General features: G+C 43.5%; 3 protein-coding genes across 5 annotated transcripts in view; all 3 read right to left on the bottom strand.

The window, feature by feature from the left end:
* LOC119904953 (rho guanine nucleotide exchange factor 10-like protein) overlaps positions 1-7,304 on the bottom strand; it is a 56,392-nt gene extending 49,088 nt beyond the window's left edge. The window contains exons 1-2 of one of the 3 annotated variants that reach the window (XM_038721572.1): positions 7,011-7,304; positions 1,790-1,844 (exon numbers count right to left, since the gene is read on the bottom strand). In XM_038721572.1, the coding sequence (XP_038577500.1) occupies positions 1,790-1,826 (37 nt within the window). In that variant the 5' untranslated portion in view covers positions 1,827-1,844; positions 7,011-7,304. The remainder of the gene's footprint in view (positions 1-1,789; positions 1,845-7,010) is intronic. The other 2 variants (XM_038721573.1, XM_038721574.1) reach the window with 2 other exon arrangements.
* Positions 7,305-16,697: 9,393 nt separating this feature from the next.
* On the bottom strand, positions 16,698-18,954 carry nppa (natriuretic peptide A). Its single transcript, XM_038721648.1, has 3 exons — positions 18,818-18,954; positions 17,647-17,965; positions 16,698-16,950 (listed from the first exon to the last, which is right to left on the bottom strand). Exons 1-3 carry the CDS (start codon positions 18,926-18,928, stop codon positions 16,946-16,948), a joined length of 435 nt encoding a protein of 144 aa, XP_038577576.1. The 5' UTR covers positions 18,929-18,954; the 3' UTR covers positions 16,698-16,945.
* Positions 18,955-21,634: 2,680 nt separating this feature from the next.
* Positions 21,635-22,437, bottom strand: nppb (natriuretic peptide B). The gene is made up of 2 exons (XM_038723193.1): positions 22,292-22,437; positions 21,635-21,931 (listed from the first exon to the last, which is right to left on the bottom strand). The coding sequence occupies exons 1-2, from the start codon at positions 22,403-22,405 to the stop codon at positions 21,635-21,637; spliced, it is 411 nt and encodes a 136-aa protein (XP_038579121.1). The 5' UTR covers positions 22,406-22,437.
* Between the last annotated feature and the right edge of the window lie 1,596 nt (positions 22,438-24,033).

A 24,033-nucleotide genomic window follows, 5' to 3' on the forward strand; every position in this document is an offset into this window, starting at 1 on the left:
TCCTCAGGTCATCTGGAGTCACTCTGGGCTGAACAGACCAACCACCTGGCTCGTTCATTGTAAGATGACATAGTGTGCTGAACAGATTTTGTTGACAAGTGAGCAATGCATCATGGGAAACAGAGGATTAGTAGCTGCTGGTGGGAAGATTACACTCTAAACATATGGCTTTCAAGAACCAACCCTTCACCTGTCACTGCTAATTTACACACCCAAGCAACAGCAAGTGCAACAGAGCAATTGTTTCAGCTCCAGGGGGGCTCAAAAACCCTGGGCTCACTGAGTGTCTATTGGTTTCAGACTACTTTGGTGACTTTTTCATCTCTCAGGCTCACACAGGCTGCACCAAACATCTGAATGTTTTTAAAGAAGCTCTGCAGACAAAAAGACAACAGCTTTCTCTACAACGTCCTGCTGGGACATTTTTTAAATGAATTTCACACTTAAGTTTACAGGTGATGGTGTGTCACTGTGATCCACACCTTAAATAACAGATTGATCATCAGTCTGTTTACGGTATGTGTTTACATATCATTTTCAGATTTGGATATCAGCCCTCATGAATTCCAGAAATGGCGCTTACCTTAAAGCCCTTCAAGCCTTTGAGGCCCCTGTCCTGAACAGGGTCCCTGTGCTGAAATGTAGTTTTCAGTAGTATTTCAGGAGATACTGAAATCTTTACATTTCGACCTAATAACTGCAGAGCTACCTAGATGCTACCCGTCTGAGTGGAATAACATTACATGTTTCAGTCACCAGATCAGATGCATATGCTTCATACATATTCTTAAGCATGTCCAGGCCGCCTCCTCCTCCTCGTGGCTCACAGGTAGATCTGTCCCCAGGCTGTCTCAGAAGCCTGCAGAGGCTTGCTCCGTATTGCACAACATATGGTAACTAGGCTAGTAGGCCTTTTCCCCAGAACAGCAGGGGATTAATGAGTCAGGATCCCCTCCAGGCCCTGAGCCTGACTGCTCCGTTCAGTTCACACCAGACTTATTGTCCAAACTTGTCTCCCTTGTTGCAGGACATCACAGGAAACATGACAGTGTCAGACCCGGGTAAACTTTCTAATATTAAAGGGGATTTCACGTTGAGCGGAACACCACCCTGCCTGCCACAGTTTTCATCTCACATATACAGTATATCATCAGGGATATATATATTTTGAGATAATGGGTTGGCCGATACCTGAACCTACAAAGCCGATGAAGAGAAAGTGTCTGTGGACACACCTGCAACAGCCTAGTGAGCACAGTGAGCTGCTGGTGAACAATGTTGGCGCCCTCCCTCGTGAGTTTTGGTGAGTTTGGAGCCCTAAATGTCCACGCTCTGAAATCTACAGCAGAACCCAAAGTATGGTTCTGTTTCATTAATAAAACATCTGAAACCCGTTACTGCTGAGGGAACATGGACTCTGCAGGAATGATGGATTATACTGGACTTATCTTTGTTCTGATATCGGCATTATATATCCTGCTCTCTAAATCTCGGCATTGGCCACTGAACAACCTGAATGGATCGACCACTATATATTATATACTGTATATCTCACAGATAATTGTTTTGTTGAAAAGAGGCCTGACTGATGAGATAAAAATATGCTTCCCTGTTCTTTCTGTTTTAAACATAATTTTTGGAGAGACATGGTGCTTTTAATGGCAACAGACCTGCTCTGTGGAAGTGAAGTACATTACACAAGTTAAGGGCTTCAGCAGGCCAGGATCTGCACTGAACCAAGACTTCAAACATAAACATCTAAATGATACTGAACATGAATATGACTCACCCAAGGTGTGACAGAGAAGAGGATGTGGGGCGGTCATGCTGGCTCACATCAGCTCCTGTCAACACACAAAAAAGCCTCATTAAAGACAGGATGAGTAACAGCTGATTAAACCTAGTCATTAAACTTTCAATGACTTTAGGTTTTTTCAAAGATCTTTCAAAGATTCTGAACATCAAAACCCCAAAGTACACAGTCAGACAGAGGGAGGACATGAGGAGAGGAACATGTGGAGCATCACAAACCAACTACAATAATGATTTACATAGAAACTCAGCAGGTGTTTCCAGGTGTCGGGAGTTCTTCTGCCTTCAGTGTCTCAGAGGGAGCTGTGTGATAAATTTTATGTCAGCGTCAGCTGAAAACTACGAGTTTGAAATGAAACAAGTTCGAGTTCCAATAATTAGTTAATTAGTTAAATTAATCACCAACTATTTTGATAATCAAATAATCACTTTGAGTCCTTGAGAAAAGATGTCCAAATTCTCTGATTCTAGCTTCTCAAATGTGAATATTTCTTTCTTCCCCTAGGACATTAAACTGAATATATTTGGGTTGTGGACAAAACAAAATGTTTGAGGACATCATTTTGTGCAGAGGGAAGCACTGATCGACATTTTTTACTTTTCTAACAACTTATCGATACAGATTAAATTAAGGGTACATGGGTAGGTTTATCTGTCACATTAAAACAGGTTATAGATTGAAATTAAGTTCTTAACTCTCTTCTGCTACATAGCAGACAATATACATTAATATAGAAGCAATTTTAAAAATAGTAAACAGAAATAAACTATCATCAGTGGAGCAGTCCTGAGGATGAATTAGAGTTTAAGAGTCTGATAGCTTGGGGGAAAAAGCTGCTCTGCAGTCTGGTGGTGCGGCAGCAGAAACTTCTACATCTCTTCCCAGAAGGCAGCAGGGTGAACAGGCTGTGGCTGGGTGGGTGCTGTCCTTTAGTATCCTTTGGGCTCTGTGCAGGCACCTCACCTCACAGATATCACTGATGGTCAGGAGATGGGTACAAATGATCTTCTGAGCAGTTTTAATCACCCGCTGCAGAGCCCTCTGGTCCTGGGCTGTGCACATCCCATGTTAGTGATGTTTCCAGTCAGGATGCTTTCTATTGCTCCTCTGTAAAAGTTAACAAGAACTTGGCACATTCTTAAGCTTCCTCAAGAAAAAGTCGTTTCTGAGCTTTCTTCACCAGCGTGGAGATGTGAGACGACCATGTCAGGTTCTTTGTGATGCTGATTCCCAGGAACCTGAAACTGTTCACCTGCTCCACCTCAGCTCCACTGATGGAGACAGGAGTGTGTGTCTTTATCTCCTTCTTCCTGAAATCAACCATCAGCTCTATGTAATGTTCTCTGAGAACCACTCTACAAGATTATGAATTTCCTCCCGATATGAAATCTCAGCCTCGTTTGAAATCCGGCCAATGATGGCGGTGTCGTCCGCACACTTCACAACAGAGTTCGCTCCATGTCGGGGGAAGCAGTCGTGGGTGTACAGCGTGAACAGGAGGGGGCTGAGCACACAGCCCTGGGGGGCTCCCGTGTTGAGCACTAGAGTAGAGGAGGTGAGTCCACCAATCCAAACTGACTGGGGTCTGTTTGTGAGGAAGTCCAATATCCAGTTGCAGAGTGTTGTATTTAAACCCAGAGTGCTGAGGTTGCTGATCAGTTTCATGGGGAGATTGTGTTGAATGCTGAGCTGAAATCCACAAACAGCATTCTGATGTAGGTGTTGTTTTTCTCAAGGTGTGTGAGGGCAGTGGAGATGGCATCATCTGTGGATCTATTGGTTCTGAAAGCAAACTGGTGAGGGTCCATGCTGACTGGGATGTTGGTAATGCAATGAAATAATCATTCAAATAATCAAATGAAACAACAATGAAAATAATCGTTAGTTGCAGCCCTAGTGTGGAGTTAGAAAGAGGTGAACTCACAGACAGGATATACAGGATCCTGGCGTAGGTTCCAGGTAGACTCTCCAGGAACCTACGCCAGGATCCTGTTTGTGGATTTCAGCTCTGCTTTCAACTCCATCATCGCTGGTGCAGGACAAGCTCTGTCAGCTGAGCGTGCCTGACTCCACCTGCAGGTGGATCACTGACTTCCTGACGGACAGGAAGCAGCACGTGAAGCTGGGAAAACATGTCTCTGACTCCAGGACCATCAGCACCGGTACCCCTCAAGGCAGCGTTCTTTCCCCCCTTCTCTTCTCCCTGTACACCAACAGCTGCACCTCCAGTCAGCAGTCTGTCAAGCTCCTGAAGTTTGCGGACGACACCCCCTGTACGTGTGTTCAGGACCTGTCCACCTCCAGGACTCTGAGGTGAGCAGAAAAGATTGCAGCTGACCCCTCCCATCCCAGACGCAAACTGTTTCAGACTCTCCCCTCTGGCAGGAGGCTGCGGTCCATATGGACCAAAACCTCTTGCCACAAAAACAGTTTCTTCCCGTCTCATCAACAAGGCCCGGGTCCCCCACTGACACTCCCCCCTTGCAAATAACGAAAATATCTCTGCATGTGTAAATTTTACTTCATTTCATATCACGCACAAACCTGGCACATTGCACATTTGTTGTTAATTGTTCTTTCTCTGCAAATAGTTGTATTATTATTCTCTATTCTTTTATAATTCTCATATAACTTGCATTTGTTTATTCCATATTTATATATTTCTACCTTTATTTATGTCAACTGTATGTCTGTCTGCGTGTAGCACCTTATCACCAAAGCAAATTACTTGTATGTGTAAAACAGTACTTGGCAGTAAAGCTCCTTCTGATTCTGATTCTGACCTCTGTAACTGCTGCAGGCTACATTAGCTGCAACTAGCATAACACACCCCAATCTACCACACTACTGTCAGAGGGAGAGGCGCATGGTGGATAATGTAGGTGCAAGGTTTTGACAAGGAAGGAATGTTTGAATAAAAAAGAGAATCTCTCTGTTTCTGCTACAGCGATTTAGATTTCAGTCTGACAGAGCTCCAGGTGTGTGATGATACATCCTCTTTAAAATCATGCATTCGAAACAAACTGTTTCTGTATTTCACAGCCTAAAAACAAGCCTTGCAAGGAAATAAAGTACGATCAGTATTCCACATGATGTCTGATGTTCATGCGACCTGAACACACAGGTATGATGAAGAGCAGAGGGAAACTGGTGTTTATCCATGTGGACAGCCGGCTGTAGATGTTTTTCCCAAAGGCAACATGAGATTGTCACATTCCTCTGCAGCAAATCCAGACGTGTCCTCTCCCAGACTGTTACTACATAACAACATCACACGAGAACATGACGTCTAAACTAGGTAACTGGGAACAACATGATGTTCTCGTGTGTCTAAGGCTTGGACCCATTCTAACCACCACTAGTCTGACCTTTCAGCAACAGAAGTCATGTTATCAGCTTCTAGAGATGTAAATACTCAAATCAGAGACTCAGAGAAGAATGGTCTCTTGTGCCAAGTTGAAGAAAACTACATGAATAATTCATCAAGCTGTATGGAAGGCAGATACTGTGGGCCTGGCAGCTGAACGGAGCTCTGCTGCCAGCTGTGAGGAGGAAACAGCCTCTGGATTGTCCACACAAAGATCTTCTGACTCCCACTGCCATGACAGCATTCAGTCAAAGCCCAGAGCCAAACATGGAAACAAGACATAGGCACATTCCTGCATAATGTTTCACTGGTGACGGGTTCTGTTATATGAGAGTTTAGCTCCATTAGCATCAAGGCCTGAGGGAGACACTTTTTCTCTCTGTCAGGCCAGCAAGCAGGGGTTAGCAACTGGACTGGCCTGATGTTTGGTCGCTCAGGGTACCCAGAGGATGACTCTTCATATTTCCAGGAGAAGCTACCTCAACAGCTGCTGGATGGGTTTCATGATTTGCTTTCTTTGAGCATTTGTTGTCCCAAGAGGATGAATCATCCTCTATGAATCCTCTAAGCACAAGAGAGCGCTCTGACACGTCGCCTGAACCCTCCGAAAGGTGGTCAGCTGGGTTCACAGCTGGTGACCAATCAGGTGTCTCTCAGTAATCCCTCTATGTTGATGCATATAGTCGTGGTTCCCAGAGGATGAATTGTAGCCAGCAGCAGGTTAAAGTTTTCACTTATCTTGTGAAATCTCGACGTCCACTGGAGCATTTTGTAGAGACATTCACAGCCCCAGATGATGTATCTTACTCACTTTGGTGGACACTTAACTTTTCCTCTAGCACCACCATGAGGCTGAACCCTGTGGTTTTATTGAACTATTATTATATAGTAACATTGTTGTGAAATGCAGATCATTCACGTTCCCCTCAGGATGAACTGTAATGGCGATGCTCTGATTTCTTATGTAGCGCTACCATCAGGTCATTGTGTTACTGTTGGCACGCTTGATGGTGACCATGGTGAACATTATCCAGCCTCACAGAGCTGCTGGCACGGCTGCAGAATCCTGTTGATGTGAGAGGGGTTCGGCCGGACCTCTCTGTGGACCGGCCACGTTCAGGCTCTCTGACCCACTGAACTTTCCTCTATTGCCACCGTCAGGACAGCGTTTCTATTTTGGTCATTTTCCTGTTGTGCCACAGTTAGGCAACATGCTGTACAACATCGTAATGTAACAGGCAGCCTGTAAACAACGGGTTGGCCTTTACTCCTGCATAAGGACACAATTCAAAAAGAGTTGTATTAATATATAAACTGTGGATTTTAAAAACCACTGCAGCCTCTGTGGGCTGCTTACAGGGTTTTAGAGTCAAAAAGTACAAAAAGTACTACAAAAGTAGTCCTAAAACCTGCGTTATAAACTTTACCTGAAACCTTTCAGAGCAAAGAATGTTTAGAAACATACCGTTACTGTGAGATACTCTGAACGTTGTCCCTGATTGCTCACCTGCAGTTTCACAACAGCTGCAGCAGCACTGACACACCTACATAAAGCTGCAATCTGTGAAGGGTCACATGAGTTCAAAGCAGGTCCTCTTCAGACATCTGGGTTCTACAATATTGTCATCTTATTGTGTACAGATCTGTCTGCAATGACTAGTTTTACTTTCATTGTACAAATTATTATGTACAATACTAATGCAGATGTAGGTTGTACAAAGTGTAGGCTGTGTTTTCTTACGTTGGGAACATTATAGGCTACCTAAAAAACACTTTACTGTAGACAGATGCATGCCAGCATGTAGCCCTCCTGACTAATACTCCACTCACCTGCCGTCTGGAGGTCATCCCCAGGCTTACTGATGAGCTCAGCCCTGGATCCACCCGGCCTCCCGGTGCGTGGCTCTGCGGTGCAGCGGGGCCGGGAGGTGTCCGGTGAGGACTTGGCTCGGCTCTGGTCCTGCTGGTCCAGTCACCGGCTGTTCACGCTCCTACTCTTCCAGGATAATGGCTCTGGCAGAACCCAGGCTTCCCCAAGAATCCCTCCTTTCAGGGTTTTCCTGTTGTGTTTCCCTCCGCCCTCCCCCTCTTCCTCCCTGCGTCCCGCTCTCCCGCTGCAGACAGACAAACGCAACTAACGTAACTAACGCTAATAACGTAAGTGCTGCAGGGAGACCGGCTGCAGTCTGTGGCGGAGATAAAGCTTCACACAATCTCTGCAGCCTGTGTCTGCTCAGATGACCAGCCCCTATCTGTCCATTCAGCAGTAAAAGCTGCAGGGAAACATTAACGGACAGGTTTAAGGTGTATTATGTTTCCATGTGTTCTGCAGCAGTCTGTCCGGTTTGCTGTGGGTGTAACGTTAAAGAAACATGAGAACCACTTCTGGAAAGTTTACTTATTTATTATTATTAATGTTTCCTTGGTGTGTTGAAACTTCCGAATTGTGTCTTTTGACAGTTAGTTTGTTATAAAAGTCCCAGTCAGTATATATTTAGATTATACTTTCATCTAAAACTAAATCAAGCTTTTTTTAAATGGGGTTTTTGGTGCGGCGGGTTTTCTCTACACGAGAATAAACGTTAGATGTCGCCGTTGAGTCTTGCTGGCTATGGAAGCAGCACAGACAGTGATGGAAGAAGTATTCAGGTTTTACTGAGGTAAAAGTACCTGTAAGAATACTCCATTAGGAGAGACCAGGCACGGCTGAAAAATCTAGAACTCGCTGAATCTTTGTGTTTGTTGACACAGAGGACCTTTATTTGTCCACAAAGATCAATGTTCCCATCTTCAGTCACAGAATTAATTAATGTCAAATACAAGGGAGTCCATTGTTACAACCTACCCAACTGTACGTCGGAACAATTAAAAAATGTGACCACCCCACAAAATATATGTAGACGTTATCTGAGGAAGACTTTTAACTCACTTTAAGAATGATTGTAATCCACAATAATGAGCTGGAGCTGATTCTTGAAGATCTTTCTTCTTGGACATCATGTGCAGCAGGCTAAACGAAGGACCTCCTTGAAGACTTTCGGACTGCTGTAGGCCACACGGGGCAGCTGTCTTGATCCTTATTAACTTCTTGCAGTATCTGCAGCGTTCTTTCGACTAATCCTTACTGTGTTTCCCTGCCTCAACTCGTGTGATGCAGATTTTGTTACATGCAGGCACACCCTGTCAGGTTTTCTTACCTGCTGTGTGAAAAGAGAGCAGAGAAATATGTTTAGTGGTCATTACAACCATCCCCTCCCCTCTCAGCCATTGTTTAGCTATATATTTAGCCTCTTGGCCATTCCTGGGTTTGTGCAAAGCAAACAGGGTTCAGGAGACTGAGGAATATAACAATGAGTTGAAGGTGTTGAATTGGACTCCAATTAATCCAATCCAGCTTCTGTGGGACATGCTAGACCAACAACTTAAATCCATGGAGGCCCCACCTCGCAACTTCCAGGACTTGGTGCCAGATACCACAGCACACCCAGAGGTGTAATGGAGTCCAGCCCGCAACGGGTCAGGGCTGTTTTGGAGGCAAAAGGCGGTCATTATGATGCACCTGATTGGTGTATAATGACTTGAAATGACATTAGGTTTCATTTTGCAACAACATAAAAAAAAAACACTAGTTTAGATGCCGGTTTACTGTCAGTTCATGCATGTCCTAGTTTCCGCATCTGGGAGTCAAACGTCACCCGGATTTTTCTGGTGTCAGCAGAGAGACTTGAGAGATGGGTGATGTCCTGACGCTCCCTCTGTCCAGTGGTTTCCAGCTGCATTGATAAAAGCTTCGAATTTAAGCCGGACACTTGTGTCTGACGCAACACCTCAACTTTCCAGAACATCAGTAGAAACTGAGAAGAGCTGACGGGGAAACGGGATGCTTTGATAGTGTCTGAGGACATGACAGACGTTTTTATCAGAAAAAAGCAGCTCCTTGTTGAAGGCATCTGAATTTCTTAATTCAATTCTATGTATTTTTTTTTATCTTAATCTGTTTTCTGTGTTTTTCTTTCAACTGATTTACTTTTTAAATTTTATTTAATTGTTCAATTTCATTTAATTTAAATGTAATTTCTTATTTTAATGTAATAATATTTTTCATTTTATATTACACGTTTTAAATTTTACAGATGATAAACTTATTGATGACTAGATGGGTAATAATTATATTAATAATTATATTAATAATGTAGACCCAAAAGAAGTAATAAATAAAAAATGGCAATAAAATAAATAAATACATAAATCAAAATCATACAAAATAAATATAATATTATTGTTGTATTTATTAAATATGTAAAGTTAATTTAATCTAATCGCACCTTTGCACCTATACTTTGTACACATACTGCACTACTCACAGTACTCAAACTTATTATTTGCAGTATTTATATTTTTGCAGTGTTTAAAAATGTTACCGTACATACAACCGACTGTGTACATGTTGTTTTACTCTGCATACTTACCAAATACATAGATGTTGTTCATACTGTACATACAGCCTCATGTTTGTACTGTTCTTTCTCTGTCCACTTCTCTTCTCTACGTTTTTTATATATTCACATATACTGCATAATATCTGTGTTTTAACTCCACTCTGTACTAACTGCATTTAACTCCGTACCCATACTCTGCATCATAACAAAGTTGAATATAATCTAAAAAAGTTTATAATGAAGTAAAACTGATCTCCAGTTATCAGGACAATGAAAGCTCCACCAGAGGGCACTCTGTGATAGAAAGTGTTTCTGCTCTGCAAACAGCCATCGGTGGGAGGTCAACAACTCTGTGAGCTGGATGAAGTTTACTCACTAACATGTCACTGCACTTTCCGACAGCTAGCTGCACACCTGGCCTGATTACCTGGATCAGACTGTCAGCAGGAGCCTTCACACTCTGTGCTGGTTTCATTAGAACAACAGGTGTGAAAACTGCTCTGGGGTCAGTCAGCTGTCTGGTTGACTGCTGCCTTCAGGTTAGCTGCTTCCCTGGAGTCTGAATGGCCGTCCATAATCTCAGCAGACAGGATAGTGTGACCGTCAGTGTCTCATCATAACCCACAGTGACACCTCCGTCCTGCTGCTGTCACATGCATTCAGATAGTCACCAGCATGAATCACTTCCTCACCTCAACACTCTCTGCTCGAGTGACGGCAAGTTGGAAGCAATAAGAGAAATTAGTTTCCATCTATCCACTTCCTGTGCCCGGTCCTTCCCAACAGGCTTTGGGTGAGAGAGGGGCTTTAATATGACACTGGTTCATATTTGAAAAATTAAAGATGAATTAAAAAGAAGTGGAGTCAAGAAAAAGGAGGCTTCATTATCAGCATTTTAGACTTTATTTAGACTGCATATTTATTTTAACACTAACCAACGTCAACACAGAGTTTGATCCAGACTGAAAATATTGATTGTATTATATAAGAATTCTGGATGGATTGTCGGGGAAATATGCCTACATATATTCATATTTCCTAGAAAATGAACCCTAATAACTTTATCTGGCTTTTCATCTTTTATCATTAATGTGAATGCTGTAAAGAAACGGAACGCTCAAAATGTCCCCATTTTCACACTTTTTCAATTCAATTCAATTCAGTTTTATTTATATAGCGCCAAATCACAACAACAGTTATCTCACAGCGCTTTTCATAAAAGAGCAGGTCTAGACCGTACTCTATGATGATATTTACAGAAGCCCAACAGTTCCCACCAAGAGCAGCACTAGGAGACAGAGGCAAGGAAAAACTTCCTTTTAAGTGGCAGAAACCTCGAGCAGAACCATGGCTCAGGGTGGGCGGCCATCTGCCTCGACCGGTTGGGGTGAGAGAGAGAGAGAGAGAGAGAGAGAGAGAGAGAGAGAGAGAGAGAGAGGGAGGCAGCCTACACAATATACACACAGAGGTACAGACAGTAAAGGTGATGTTGCTATAGACTAAATGAAAAATGGTACAGATATTTATAGTAGTGTTAATGGTAACAGTCGTAATGTTAATGATTATAATAACAATAGGACTAGTAACAATAGTTGTTGCAGCAGAGGGTGTCGAGCAGGAACACGGGGGCAGCAGGTGACCCGCAACCACAGATCCAGACTCCACAGCTCCAGAGCCAGAAAACCTGCAGGAAGTGATAGGAGGAGAGAGGAGAGGGACGAGAAAGCACAAGACTGCCATAAAGGGGAGAAGTTGTGTTAGTAACATGCAATAATGGGATGAGGTTGCATACAGAGGGAGAGAAAGTAGAGGAGAGAGGAGCTCAGTGCATCATGGGAAATCCCCCGGCAGTCTAGGCCTATAGCAGCATAACTAAGGGATGGTTCAGGACTAACCTGAGCCAGCCCTAACTATAAGCTTTATCAAAGAGGAAAGTCTTAAGCCTACTCTTAAATGTGGAGATGACTTTTTCAAGGTTTTTCAACTGTTATCTACTCATTCATACTTTCAGCTAGAAACTTCATTCAAATATAAAAAGTTTCCACATCTTTCCTTCTTTCTTCGTGTTATTCAACTTTCGAATCCTATTCAAACTCTTCAAGCTATTCAACTGTCTTCAAACTTTGAAACTTTGTTATAATGAAAGTCACATAGAAACACCATTCCAACTTTAAAACGTTCACAAACTTTTGGACTTTCTCCAGTTAATTCAACTTTTTCACATCAGTCATATTTTTTACGCTATCACAAGTCAAGTGTGTTGTCATTTTCAGCCTGTTTTCTGAGTTGATAATGAGTGTCTATGGGACGGAATTTTGGTGAGAGGACCAACTGATACAGTGAGAATTGACCCTTCACTAAGCCATAGCCTTAGTTGGACAAACTGTTGGACCTGTCGGACTTTACTGCACTCCCTGGAGAAAGAAGAAAGAAGCAGAAAGTTTTGCAGTTGCATTGTACATTTGAAGGTTGTATTCAGACTGACAGACAGAAGCTTTAGTCTACCAATCACAGAGTAAAAGTGAACCATCTTATTACCTAACTATTGAGAAAGAGGACAACGATATTAAGTATCAACAGTGCTCCTGTACAGCTACAACAGGATCTGTTTTAGGTTTTGAAAAGGGAATAAATACTTCCCCTTTCAACCTCTCTGGGTGGTGACTGTAACTATTACTAGTTTCCCAGGAACAGTAATTGTTCACATACATCTACATCTGCATTAGTATTGTACATATCTTGGAAAGATACAGCAAAAGAATGCTAGACAACGACTCCTTTTGTATAGGAGTCAATGAAGCGCAGCCATGAAAGTGTCAGACCTCAGAGAGAGAGAGACCTATACTGTGCTGTGATTGACCAGCTGTGTATTTGGGGTGTGGCTTAGCGAAGGGTCAATTCACTTCAAAATCTTTTTAGAAATTTGTCTTCAACTCGCTGTATCTAACACAGCTGGCACAGTCAGCTTGAAAGTGAGAGCAGTCACAGCCAACTGCCGCATAGACTCCCATACTAAAAGAGTCCTGCAGTTTCAGGAAAGAGGCAGAAAGCTGGACATTTTTACATTGCTGCTGTGGACACATTTTTGACAGTAGACACACAAATTTCACACACCATCTTCATGAGGATCTTGTCTCTCTTACAATATGTTTTCTTTGCACTGAGAGTTATGGCCTGTTCGGTAGGAGCAGGAAAAGCAGAGCTGTGCTTCAGGTTAAAACTCACTGACACCATCTGTCTAAGCCAGAAGTCACACAGCTTTTACTATCACCATGGCAACCTGAGAATGCAGGCTCACCCTGTGTGACTCTACAGTCGACACTGTGGAGTCATTCCACTTCCTAGGCACCGTCCTCAGCTGGGACCTCCAGTGCGAGTTGATACGCTTATGTCACATTCATACCAATTACACCATTTGAACCTTTTCCAAGTCTTTATACTCCTTTCTAAAGATTTCAGGTCATCTCTTCACAACACTTAGGACTTTCTCACATTTCTTCAACTTTTTCATATCTTTCAGCTAAAAACTACATTCATACCTTAAAATGTTCTACATTTACTAGTGCAATTTGAGATTTATTCAACTTTAAAATCTTATTATTTACAACATTTCCCATGTTTCCAAGTTTTCATAGTCATTCAGCTGCTTCATGCACATTAAAACCAGCAATGCAGTTTAGCGTCAGCTTTTCCACGAAACCTTCCACATCTTTCATCCATTCAACAGCCAGCATTCACAACGCAATTTCTTCAGAAATGGCTTTTCTAGTTTATCTTGTAGCTTGCTTTATGACCTTCAAAACTGATGACTGATCAGCCGCACTGGCAAAAACCAAGATGGGGAACATGGTCAGAAATTATACCTGCTAAACATTTGCATGATCACATTAGCATTTTTACTTGTTGTTTGACCTTCCTCTTCCTATTGGGGGTGTCATCTGCACACAAACAACTGGATAAGTATTTACTGATGTCATTTTTAGTGAGAATCAAGCGGGAAGCTTCCGGTCTGAGACGTGAATCCAATGCGGAAGTCCCTTAAACCTGCATTCTATCAAACGGCCAGCATGGAGCAACTCTTCTGGTTGCAAAAAGAAGTCCGGTTCCATTAGAAATAATGGTAAAATGAGGCTACTTCTCAGCTGATTTATTACTTCAGTAAACACTTTCCTTGAGTTTATGGTCTCAGTCGCTAGTTTCAAGTCTTCTTTAATACAACATGATGTTCATTTAGTAAATATACCATGGTGACCTGTCAATCAGGCTAACCACGGCACTGTGTAAATTTAACCAACGCCGTTGAAAAAGCTTATTAGGAGTTGGCTGTTCACTTTCTCTGTTGAGTGGCCTACATTTACTTCTAAGATATTTGTTCGCTAGACAAAGTTATCAACCCTGTTAAAATTACAGTTAACGTGAATTACAGATGCACTTAGCTAAGCAAGCTAGCTAGCTCCACACATGACCGTAGCTCCACCGTCTGGTTGCCACCTCATTCCGTATTTGAGGACTAAATCGCGTCCCCTTTTGAATGAATACGGGACGCGGTTTGTCCCATTGTCTTGAAAGGGGCTGTATGTAAGTTTTTGATTTTAATAAATCAAATTGTCATTGCCTTATATTCTTATGACTCAGAAATGAAGCACACGCCTGTTTTCTCCGTTGCTTGCGTCAGCCACTATTCTGCTTTTAATGTGTGGTCCAAAACAACAATAAAGGTGTATGTAAAATAAAGGTTCAGATGATGTCAAGTAAGAACAAACACAGAGAAAGTCGCGTTAGCTCGCAGGCTAACGCCGAGCAGTTGCTAATGTTATCCGGTGCAAAGTTATATCGCTTTCCACATTACTTCACCAACTAATGCCACCCATGTTACTATCCTGTGTACCACTGTTGATTTAGCCTGCAAGACAGGATGTAACGGCAAAAAGCAAATGTGGAGCGATTTGTTTACCAACGTTAGCCTATAGTGATGCAGCCAGCTAACGCCACAGTAGCTCGGACCTGCCACTGTTTTCTTCGTCACGTTCAGTTTTTGTTTATTGTGGTTTTACCAATACTCAGATACACAGCTTCTCCACCTCTCAGTCGCTGTAACTAACATGACCCATATAACATAAAACACACAAAACGGCCACAACAATCCAGAGGAAGAGCCATCCACTATCACTAGTTACAGTAAAGTTACTTACTGCGGTCTAACTGTTATAAAGTGTGACACAATCTCGTTATAATATCCATTCCAGCTCACTGACCGTTTCATTATCATCCAATACATGTAGCTGTGCTGACACTGCTGAGCCTCCGGTGACAGATTCACAGATAGTAAAGATAGTTACTGAAAAGCAGCAGACGAGCTAACGATGTAGCACGTCGGCTAAATGCAGTAAATGTACCGTTAGTTCAGCCTGCAGCTGATAATACTATTACTGTAACGTTGCAGTGGGAGTTTACCTGAGTTTCCAGCTCTGTCTGTTCTCCCTGTCTGTCTATAGCCGCTGTCACTCTGCCTTTTTTCAGGAGGATTGTGCCGATATGCGGCTCGCTGCGCTGAATGAAAGGTACTGGTGTTGATCTGCCTCTGAGGCGGGAACGTTGAAGTAACAGAGCCTGAACATGTGAGTCAAAAGCCACAGCCTGCATGCTGGTGTTTCTGCATTTATTGCATTTCTGTATGTCATTGGTTGTGTTTTGAATTATGCTCGCTCATGACTTCAAGCGAGCACGCGTACGAACACACGCATGGTTACAATCTTAGAATCGCACCGCTAGTGGCTGCTGGAAACTCCATAATGCCCCTTTAATGCAGCATCCCGTGTAAATCATCCCGCCCGCATTCTGTAAAGACTTGCCATTTTCTACCCCTGATTGGGTAATAATCGCTGCCATTGTCAGGGGTGGCTGTGGCTCAGAAGGTAGAGCGGGTTGCCGGTTAATCGGAAGGTCCGGCTGGCTGTTCCACCAGTGTATGTTAGCTTCTGTTTGAGCACTTAGGCTCAGTGTGTGACTGGTGAATGCAGATGTAGTGTAAAAGCGCTTTGAGTGGTCGAAAAGACTAGAAAGGCGCTATACAAATACGGAGCATTTACATTGTTGGTTTGATTAATACCGTCAGGTTCAGGGCCAATCGGAGTCTCTCTTGGAGTGCCGAGTTGAAACAACGGTCGCGGCAACTTGACATACCCCCACGTCACATCTGAAATGAAAGCAGATGCAAAAGACGATGAGAGTGGGAGAAATCAAATAGCCTGCTTAATGAGTATCAAGCCAAACTGCACAATTTGTTGGCCAGTGTTCTGTGTGGTGCACGGTGGCCTTTCAGATGTGTGACAGCATGCTGAGGCAGTGTAATCCAACAAAGGTTGAGGTCAAGGGCAACTGGACTTGGTTGAAGATACTAGAAGACGTTTCGTCCCTCATCCAAGAGACTTCTTCAGTTCTGACTGAAGTGACATCACGATCACTACGTCCACTTCTTATATGACTATAACTGTGTCCTCCTGTCTGTCCATCCCTGCTCTGTTGCTCTTCCTGAACTTTTTCCCCGTTAAAAGGTTTCTTGGTGGAGTTTTTCTTCATCTGAATCGAAAGTCTAAAGACCCAAAAGTGACTGTGTGGATCCAGGTTTACAGGTCTGACAGATTGGGTTTGGGCCCAGCGATGAAGCCTGCTGATTTCACCGTTAACTGCAAAATGTTTTGTATCATAGGGGATTTGGGTGTTTCTGCACAAACACAGGGACTATGGGTCAGATGGGTCAGATGTGACCCATAGATGTAAGTTTTGAGTTCTTTCAGTGGACTTGATACTTGATGCTATGCAACCATATAACATTGATGTTGGAATGACTGTGTTTACATACGAACATCATATGTACTGCAGCGAACACAAGCTTAATGTCCTTGTCAACATGTCACAGCTGACACAGTGAGGCTTTCAGTAACTTTGCTGCATGACATCAGGTGGCAGCAGAAAGCAGAACACAGAGGAAGGAAGGATTTGTTGCAGCACAGGTTTCCTTGTGTCCTGGTTTCAGACGAGAGGACTCCTACAGTACACTTAAAAAAACACAGAGTTCTTCATATGAAAAAAAAGTTTATTTAACCTTTGTTAGAAATCCACATGCAGTTATGTAGTTAACTCATTTCCTTTTGGGTGGTAAGGTTACACAGTGAATAACAAACAGCCTGTTTATCACTTCAAACAGAGAAATACATACAAGAGATCCACACCGTTCTACTAATGCAAAATCCTACACATCCACTCTTTGTGTCTTCAGTTGGAGGCAAAACTATAATCCAACATGTGTCCCAGGAACCTGTCAGACTACCCTGAGGGGGAAGTAACACAAAGACAAAAAAAGGATTTGTTATGAATAACAGGATTGTGTTTATGCATATTTATTTCTTTACAGCCACAATAAGAGACAAACAGAACACTGAGGCCTGGTCCAGGAAGGGCTACGGGACAGGGCCAGTAAAGTTCCACGTGATGGGAAATACTAATAGCTTTCTTTTCTAGATCAACCTCATCTGTGTGTCCAGTACAGAGGTTGTGGCTAGCCTAGATTAGCATAAAGACTGGAAGCAGGGGGAAACTGCTGGAATGATCTGATGAACTAATTTCTGTTTAATCTGGACACAGACAGAAATAATTTAACAGCTCCTTACTGAACTCACAGTCATGAGTTTGATATCCATCTTTCACAGAAACTCTTAAGTGTATTTCCCAAAGTGTGGAACCTTTTGAATTGAAAGGGTTTATCACTTGAGGAGCGTGAACATGCTCAGCTAATCAGATATCTTGTGTTGCACTAGAGGATTTTTACTTTTAATAGAGCTGGGGAAGAAGAAGTCCCCGGTCATCCCCAGACTTCTGGGACTGCATGTATAATTAATATTCATGTTGTCTCTACTAACCTCTGAAGTTTTTATAGTAACTAATTAATATCCACATTTTCTATGACGTCCTAACCAGCACACACTTTGCACTGGACTTCCTTCTGCCATGCTCAGCTGCAGACTCACCTCTTCCATTGTTGCATCCCAGACCGCTGGCGTTTCCAATTCGGTCCATCCTGGCTCCAAAGCAGCCTGAGGCCCGTTTCCTGGCCGTCAGCAGCAGGTCCTGCAGCCGGCTCCTCTGACTCACGGCCCTGCTGTGGCCCTCAGCTGGCGATTGAGATCTTTCTGATAGCAAAGGCTCTTGGTCCCCCTCCTGGTCCAGGCTCCATCCTGGGCTGTCCTGGCTGCGCTTAGGCTCTTGGTTTGTCCCTTCATAATCAGCTTCAGAGTCCTCATCCTGGGCTGCTTCAGCCAGAGTCTCCTCAAAGCGTTCCAGTAAAGTCTGGTTAGCAGAGATGAAGACAGGTTGAAACAGCAGTAACACTCTGTCAGTGTGTTTCAGACACATACCAAGCTGACTGAAAACCAGAAGCCTTGCAGTGAAACTACGGGCAGCCCAGAACTTGGGAGGTGGTGACTTCTCTAGAACAGGAATGTTTAAAAATACCTCTGGTATTAAAGTGGAAGATTTTAAACTAGACATGGATCACGTCTAGGTCCAAAATATGGACCTTGGGGTTCCCTGATCCAAGAGAGCTGAATATGGCTTTAACTAGTGCATCTGACCCAGGCTTGGACCACAAGGATCGCTGAATCTGCACCAGACTGAGTTCTAACTCTTAGTTTAAGGAATGTTCTCTGCTGAGTTCCTGCTGACTGGAGGTGATAAAGGCTGTTCGGTACTTCTTGTTACTCTGGGCTGGCTCAGTAAGCTTCACAGGAAGTGCATATTGGACTAACAGCGTCTGAAAGCTCCTTGTCATGAATGCCTGTCTGAAAGTGTGCAGCGTTATTTCTAGAAGCTGATGGAAACTGTTTGGCTGTGCTGAGTTTATTCATGTTCAAAGAGTCTCTGAGATACAGAGTGCACTTCTTCTCCCCACAGACTCCAGCACTCAGGCGATACGCTTCACTCATCCGGGGGATGAACTGTGAATTTATGGACTGATTCTCTGAGAAATATCAACCAGATATCAGTTTTGCTGCTGAAGGAAAGTTTGCATTTTGCACAGCTGCTGTACAACATATTCTCATCTCTGACCTTTAAATACACAACGTTGTTCACTAACTGTGAATGTACCTGACCCTCAAACAGTGCAGGTGTGACGACTGAAGGGCCGTTGTGATCTCTTACCTTGAGCTGAACGAGATCGCTGGTGGAAGACGGCCTCCCCAGTATGTGGCTGCTCACCAGCGTGAGCTGACCCAGCAGGGCCAGCAGGCCCCACAGGACACCCGTCCTCATGTTATCCTTCTGCTGCTACTACTGATGCCACAGCCTGCACTGCACGATTTTATATATGTGCCAACACACACACACACACACACACACAAACACCATGCAACAGACAGTCAGTGTCAGTGGCTCATCATTTTGTAGATCTCCTCAAGTGCATTCTGACACCTCTGCGTGATAAAGCAGCCGGTCAGATGTCCAAGTAAGTGGCGCTTGGTGGTACGTGATGTGTGTGTGTGTGTGTGTGTGTGTGTGTGTGTGTGAGAGTGTGCGTGCGTGCGTGTGTGTGCATACTGTATGTGTGTCTGTGTATCATCATGCTTACAGCCAGCAGTGGCATGAGCTCAGGAGCCATGTTGGAGCTCTGAGCTCAGACCTGGAGTGTATTGACAGGAATGCAGCATTCACACTGTATGTGCTCCTGAGCCTGAAGATACCATAGTAGGTTAAAACTGTTGCTGTGGGGAACGTCTGTAGCTGCAGAGAGGCTGCAAGCTTTAGATTAGGACCTCTGTTCAGACATGTAAAAACAAAAAGACAATTTGAGCGTCTGCTGAGGAAGATGGTGTGATAAACTCAAAAGCTCCAGAACCACTAGATGGCCCTTGAGTGAGTCAGAACCATCTCCATGACAACTAGGCAGACCTGAACAGCTGAAAGCATCCAGAAACCATTCAGTAAGTGGACCTTGAGTAAGAATTTTATTTCTAAGATCCAGAGTGAACTGGCTGGTGGTTGTGGCTACCTGAGAGGTGTCCTGTCTGTTCAGTCCACATAAGCAGTCCTCAGAATCAGCTATGCAAATGGTCCTCACCAGGGGGACTGGCGGCAGGAAGTTACAGCATTGTTTTTATTGATTGACTGATCAGCTTCCCTGTCTCTGCCTATAGTTGGACCCTGTACAAAGGATCTATCCACGGCTGTTCATTTTAGTATCTTTGTAGTAGCTGAGTTTAAAGGGCCCTCATGTGAGGAGGGCCCCGTAAACTCAACTACTACACCCCCAGTTACACTGAGGGGCCTTAATCAATCATTATAGATAATGTTGTTTACACAACACGTAAACAGCAGGAGATGTCTGTGGTTTGTACAGCTGCCTGTGTGGATGAAGCACCAGACAGGAAACCGGAAACTCAGAGCTTTAAAAACCTGGTGGATCCTGTAAAACCTGGTGGATCCTGTAGAGTCAGTGTGGATGATGAAGGCATATCTGCTCCATGAGACAGACAGACGAGTGACGTTGATGTTACCACAGACTGATGCTGACAGTTGCCTAACCTGAAGTCTGTTACCTTGAATAGGCGATGGACTCCTTTTGTACACTGCTCACAGCTTGGCGTTGGTCTCAGTTGATTTAGGTCAGTGGTTATGAAACGGGGGGGGGGGCATAGTGCCTCTGCAGGGGGGCGTGGATGTTGAGCAGACCTAAAGTTGTATAGATGGGATTCATGTTGTGGCATAAACATAAAAAGTGCTCTGATGCTAGCAAGGCTATTCTGCTAACCTGAATCCTTTCAGTCACCCGTGTTGTCAATGATTGATTACAATGAAATGCACTTTTGCTGAAGTTTGTGGAGCTTAAACTTTTTCTAAAGGGGTCATGACAGGAAAAAAGTCTGAGGAGCACTGATGTAGGTGAACAAACAGACGCAGGCAGAAACAAACCAGTCTGAGGGTCCATCACAGTCTCAGCCTCACGTTGGAGACAGACAACCAATCACAGGACAATGACAATCATGTGACTGTGACATTCACTGCCAGCAGCAGACGTTTCTCGTGTTGACACAAAGCCACTGCCCTGGGCCGCAGGCCTAATTACCCAGTATGCAACAGTGAAGATAGTTCTAATGAAGCAGATTCTGTGCAGATGTGTTCAGCTCTGTGTGCTCTCCGTGGTGCTGAAAACAAAGGCTTCTATGTGGAAATGTGATGAAGGTACATAATAACATCCTGCATGGAGCTGCTTTGTGCTGCTTCATTAATATTATATAATTGATTCAGAGCTGATCTTTGTCCTGTCAGCTCCTGCATCCTTCCCCCAGGATGTTTGGCTTTGTGTTGTGAAAATGAACATGCAAGTGATAACATCTTGTAGACAATCACTCACCAGGGTTTATATAAGGTATAAAAACAACAGTATCATCCTCTCACTGTGCCATTTCTTCTGTTATTTGCAGACAGTACTGTATGTTCACAATGTAAAGCATGTGCTGTTGTCAGACGTCACTGTGCTGAATGTAAGAAGTATCATTTGTTGTACCAGCAACACTCGGGTCAACAATGTGCAGTTGTAAACATTTATTAAAACATTCAACAGTCCATAAAGTCTTACATCGATTTTAAATAAATATACCTTTAAGCCACAAACAATACTCAATAAATATTGGTAAATAAATAGCATTCAAATAAAAATATTCTTTGGTAGAGAGTTCTGCAGTTCCAGAAATTAGGTGGTAAGACTTCATCTTTACTTTGGATCTGCAAGAGAACAAGAAAACAACAACAACTCTGTTACTAAGACTGTTCATGTTTTCTCTGTTGATTCCTTAGTGATACGTTTGTATGAGGTAAAATGTTGCTACATTATACTTAATTATATAACCTATATGGAGCTGTTTTCTCTGGATGTTGTACCAATCTCTTTTTATCACCAAGACAAACCTATGTTCTATTATAATGACTAGTCCAGGTTCAGCTGCTCCGGTCCTGCAGGACTTACTGCAGTGGAGTCACTAACTTACTGTATCTGCCGACGGTGTTGCACCCCAGAGAGCTCATGGAGCCTATTCTGTCCATCCGCCGCCCGAAGCAGCCGGAGGATTTCTTGGTCGAGTCGTTGCGGACACTCTTCAGGTTCTTGGCTGAGAGAAACTCCCTGATCTCCGCCTCGTCCAGTCCAGTCAGGGGCTGCTGTCCATCTGCTGCCTCCTCTGTGCTCAAGCTGTCCAGACCAGCTCCCTGGTCCACCTCAGTCTGCTCTGAAACTGACCCCTCTAGTCTGTGAATGAGCACCTGCAACGTCCACACAGACATGAGTTAGGCTACATCTTCTATATTGTAAAAAACATTTAATTGTTGTATTGAGGACATTCACTGGAGGTACTGCAGTTTTTAAGCAGTTTTTAAGACCAAGAAGAATCTTTGATCTTCTTACTTACAACTAGACTCCCCATAGCATCAATTTAACCCCAGATCAGATCCTATTAAATCACCAAAGAGAGAGGTCCGTACAGGAAGTTACTGCAGACATCTTCCCTGACTGGGACACCTACTGTAAATGAAAGGTTTGTCCTGCATTGCTGTTGCAGATTGCCTAAAATGGTGGATCCATGGTGGGGCCCTTGACCTCCAACAGGTTTCAGAATCACTCACCTTTAAGATGTCCATGTCAGTGTCAGTCAAGCCGCCGCTGATGGGATACGTGCTGACCAGCTGCAGGTTTAAGACAAGGAGGAGGCTGCAGAGGGGAAAGAAAGACAGAAGCATGTTTCTCTGTGGGGTCCTGCTGCTAAGATGGATGGATGGATGGATGGATGGATGTTCTTCAGTCTCTTTGCCTAGTGGCTGTTTGGATGCTGGAGCCCACAGCAGCACCCTATGCTCTTTTATACTTCAGCTGGACACACATAGGTATGCCAGGAATCAGACAGCATTCCTAACACCTGGTTCTGATAGCTGGAGCTGTCGGAAACGGCTCCTTTTAAAGCGTTGTCTCTTAGATATGGGGCATTCGTAAGCCATAGCTACTTCCATATGCTCCTTTGTTTCCCAAACATACCCCCCCCTCCCCCTCTACACGGGACGGTGTTGTCACTGAGCTAAGGGAAGTAGTAAACTAACTGGCAGTGTGATGCTGTTACTAAATCGAGGGGTGTACGTGATAGAGGCAGAGTAGCTGCTGGTTAGAGACAGTTTGAAGACTGGGAGGAACCAAGTTCAGCTCTCAGGGTGCTGCTCTATGGCAGACTGTGACCTCTGACCTCCCTGCGGAGGGAAGCAAATATTAGAAAACATAAAAATATGAAGATTGCACTAGTAAATATTGATATATCAGCATTGGATCATTAGTGTGCTAGGTAACCAACCCACAGGGAGTTATACCACGCTATACAGCTGTTTCTCTGCGGAGGACAGGCTGGTTTTTCCACTGCACAGTACAGCAGTGCTGACAGCAGTGGACAGTTCACACCAAAAAAAAATGTCAATATAGGTTATTTATGCAGCACATTATTACGACCAATATTTACATTTATTGTGGCAGCATACAACGGTAGCAAAGGAAGAAGTTGGATGATGTATTATAAATATTGAGAAAGCGTGCATTAGGAGGCAGGATGGGGTGGATGGATGGAGTGAATGGGTGTGTAAAGCCCTGACTTTCATCTGAAACCAATTTTGAGTTATTAAGTTGAATAGTGTTACTGACCTCCGTCACGTGACTTACGTAAAGTGATTGAACCCCGCATCGTGTCATTTTGGGAGGCATTGATAAATGACCGATATTGTTGTTTAGGTTGGAGGAAGTTTTCTTACCTGCCCTGGAAAAACTCTTTTGATTAGTGAACAAATCTTCATGTGTGAAGTAACCCTTTAATACCTCAGTCAGCTAAACTTTGCCTTAACCATGTTAAACTGCATCTTTATCTTCCACTTCTGTTAGTAGACAGCATTTTACTGTCTGACAGTTTGTCTTTTTATGTGCACTTTCATGCTCTGACATGTACTGTATATGTACGTGTGCTATGCACCAGCGAAACACACGTCCATTATTGCCTGAGTTAATACAGCTTTGATTTTTGAATCTTACTTCAGTCAGTTTTGGTGATAATATAAAGTAAATGCTAAGCTGCATGTTCCAAGGTGGGAATGCTACATGAGACTCAGTACCTACAACCTAACATAACATGTGGCACATTTAGCTCAGTCGGTAGAGTGTGGACCCCATGGACAAGGCTGAGTCCTTACTGCGGCGCCCCGTTCGCCCCCTATCTTGCTCCCTCTTTCCTCATTCTATCCACTGTCCTATCAAATAAAGGTAAAAACGTCCAAAAATGTATTTAAAAAAAAGTAGTAATAACACAATGTTAAAATTTTCCACGGGTTGATAGACCTAC

Source organism: Micropterus salmoides, unplaced genomic scaffold (genome assembly GCF_014851395.1).
Source record: "Micropterus salmoides isolate LMB-PRFRI ecotype aquatic unplaced genomic scaffold, ASM1485139v1 Ms_hic_scaffold_16, whole genome shotgun sequence".
Lineage (NCBI taxonomy): Eukaryota > Metazoa > Chordata > Actinopteri > Centrarchiformes > Centrarchidae > Micropterus > Micropterus salmoides.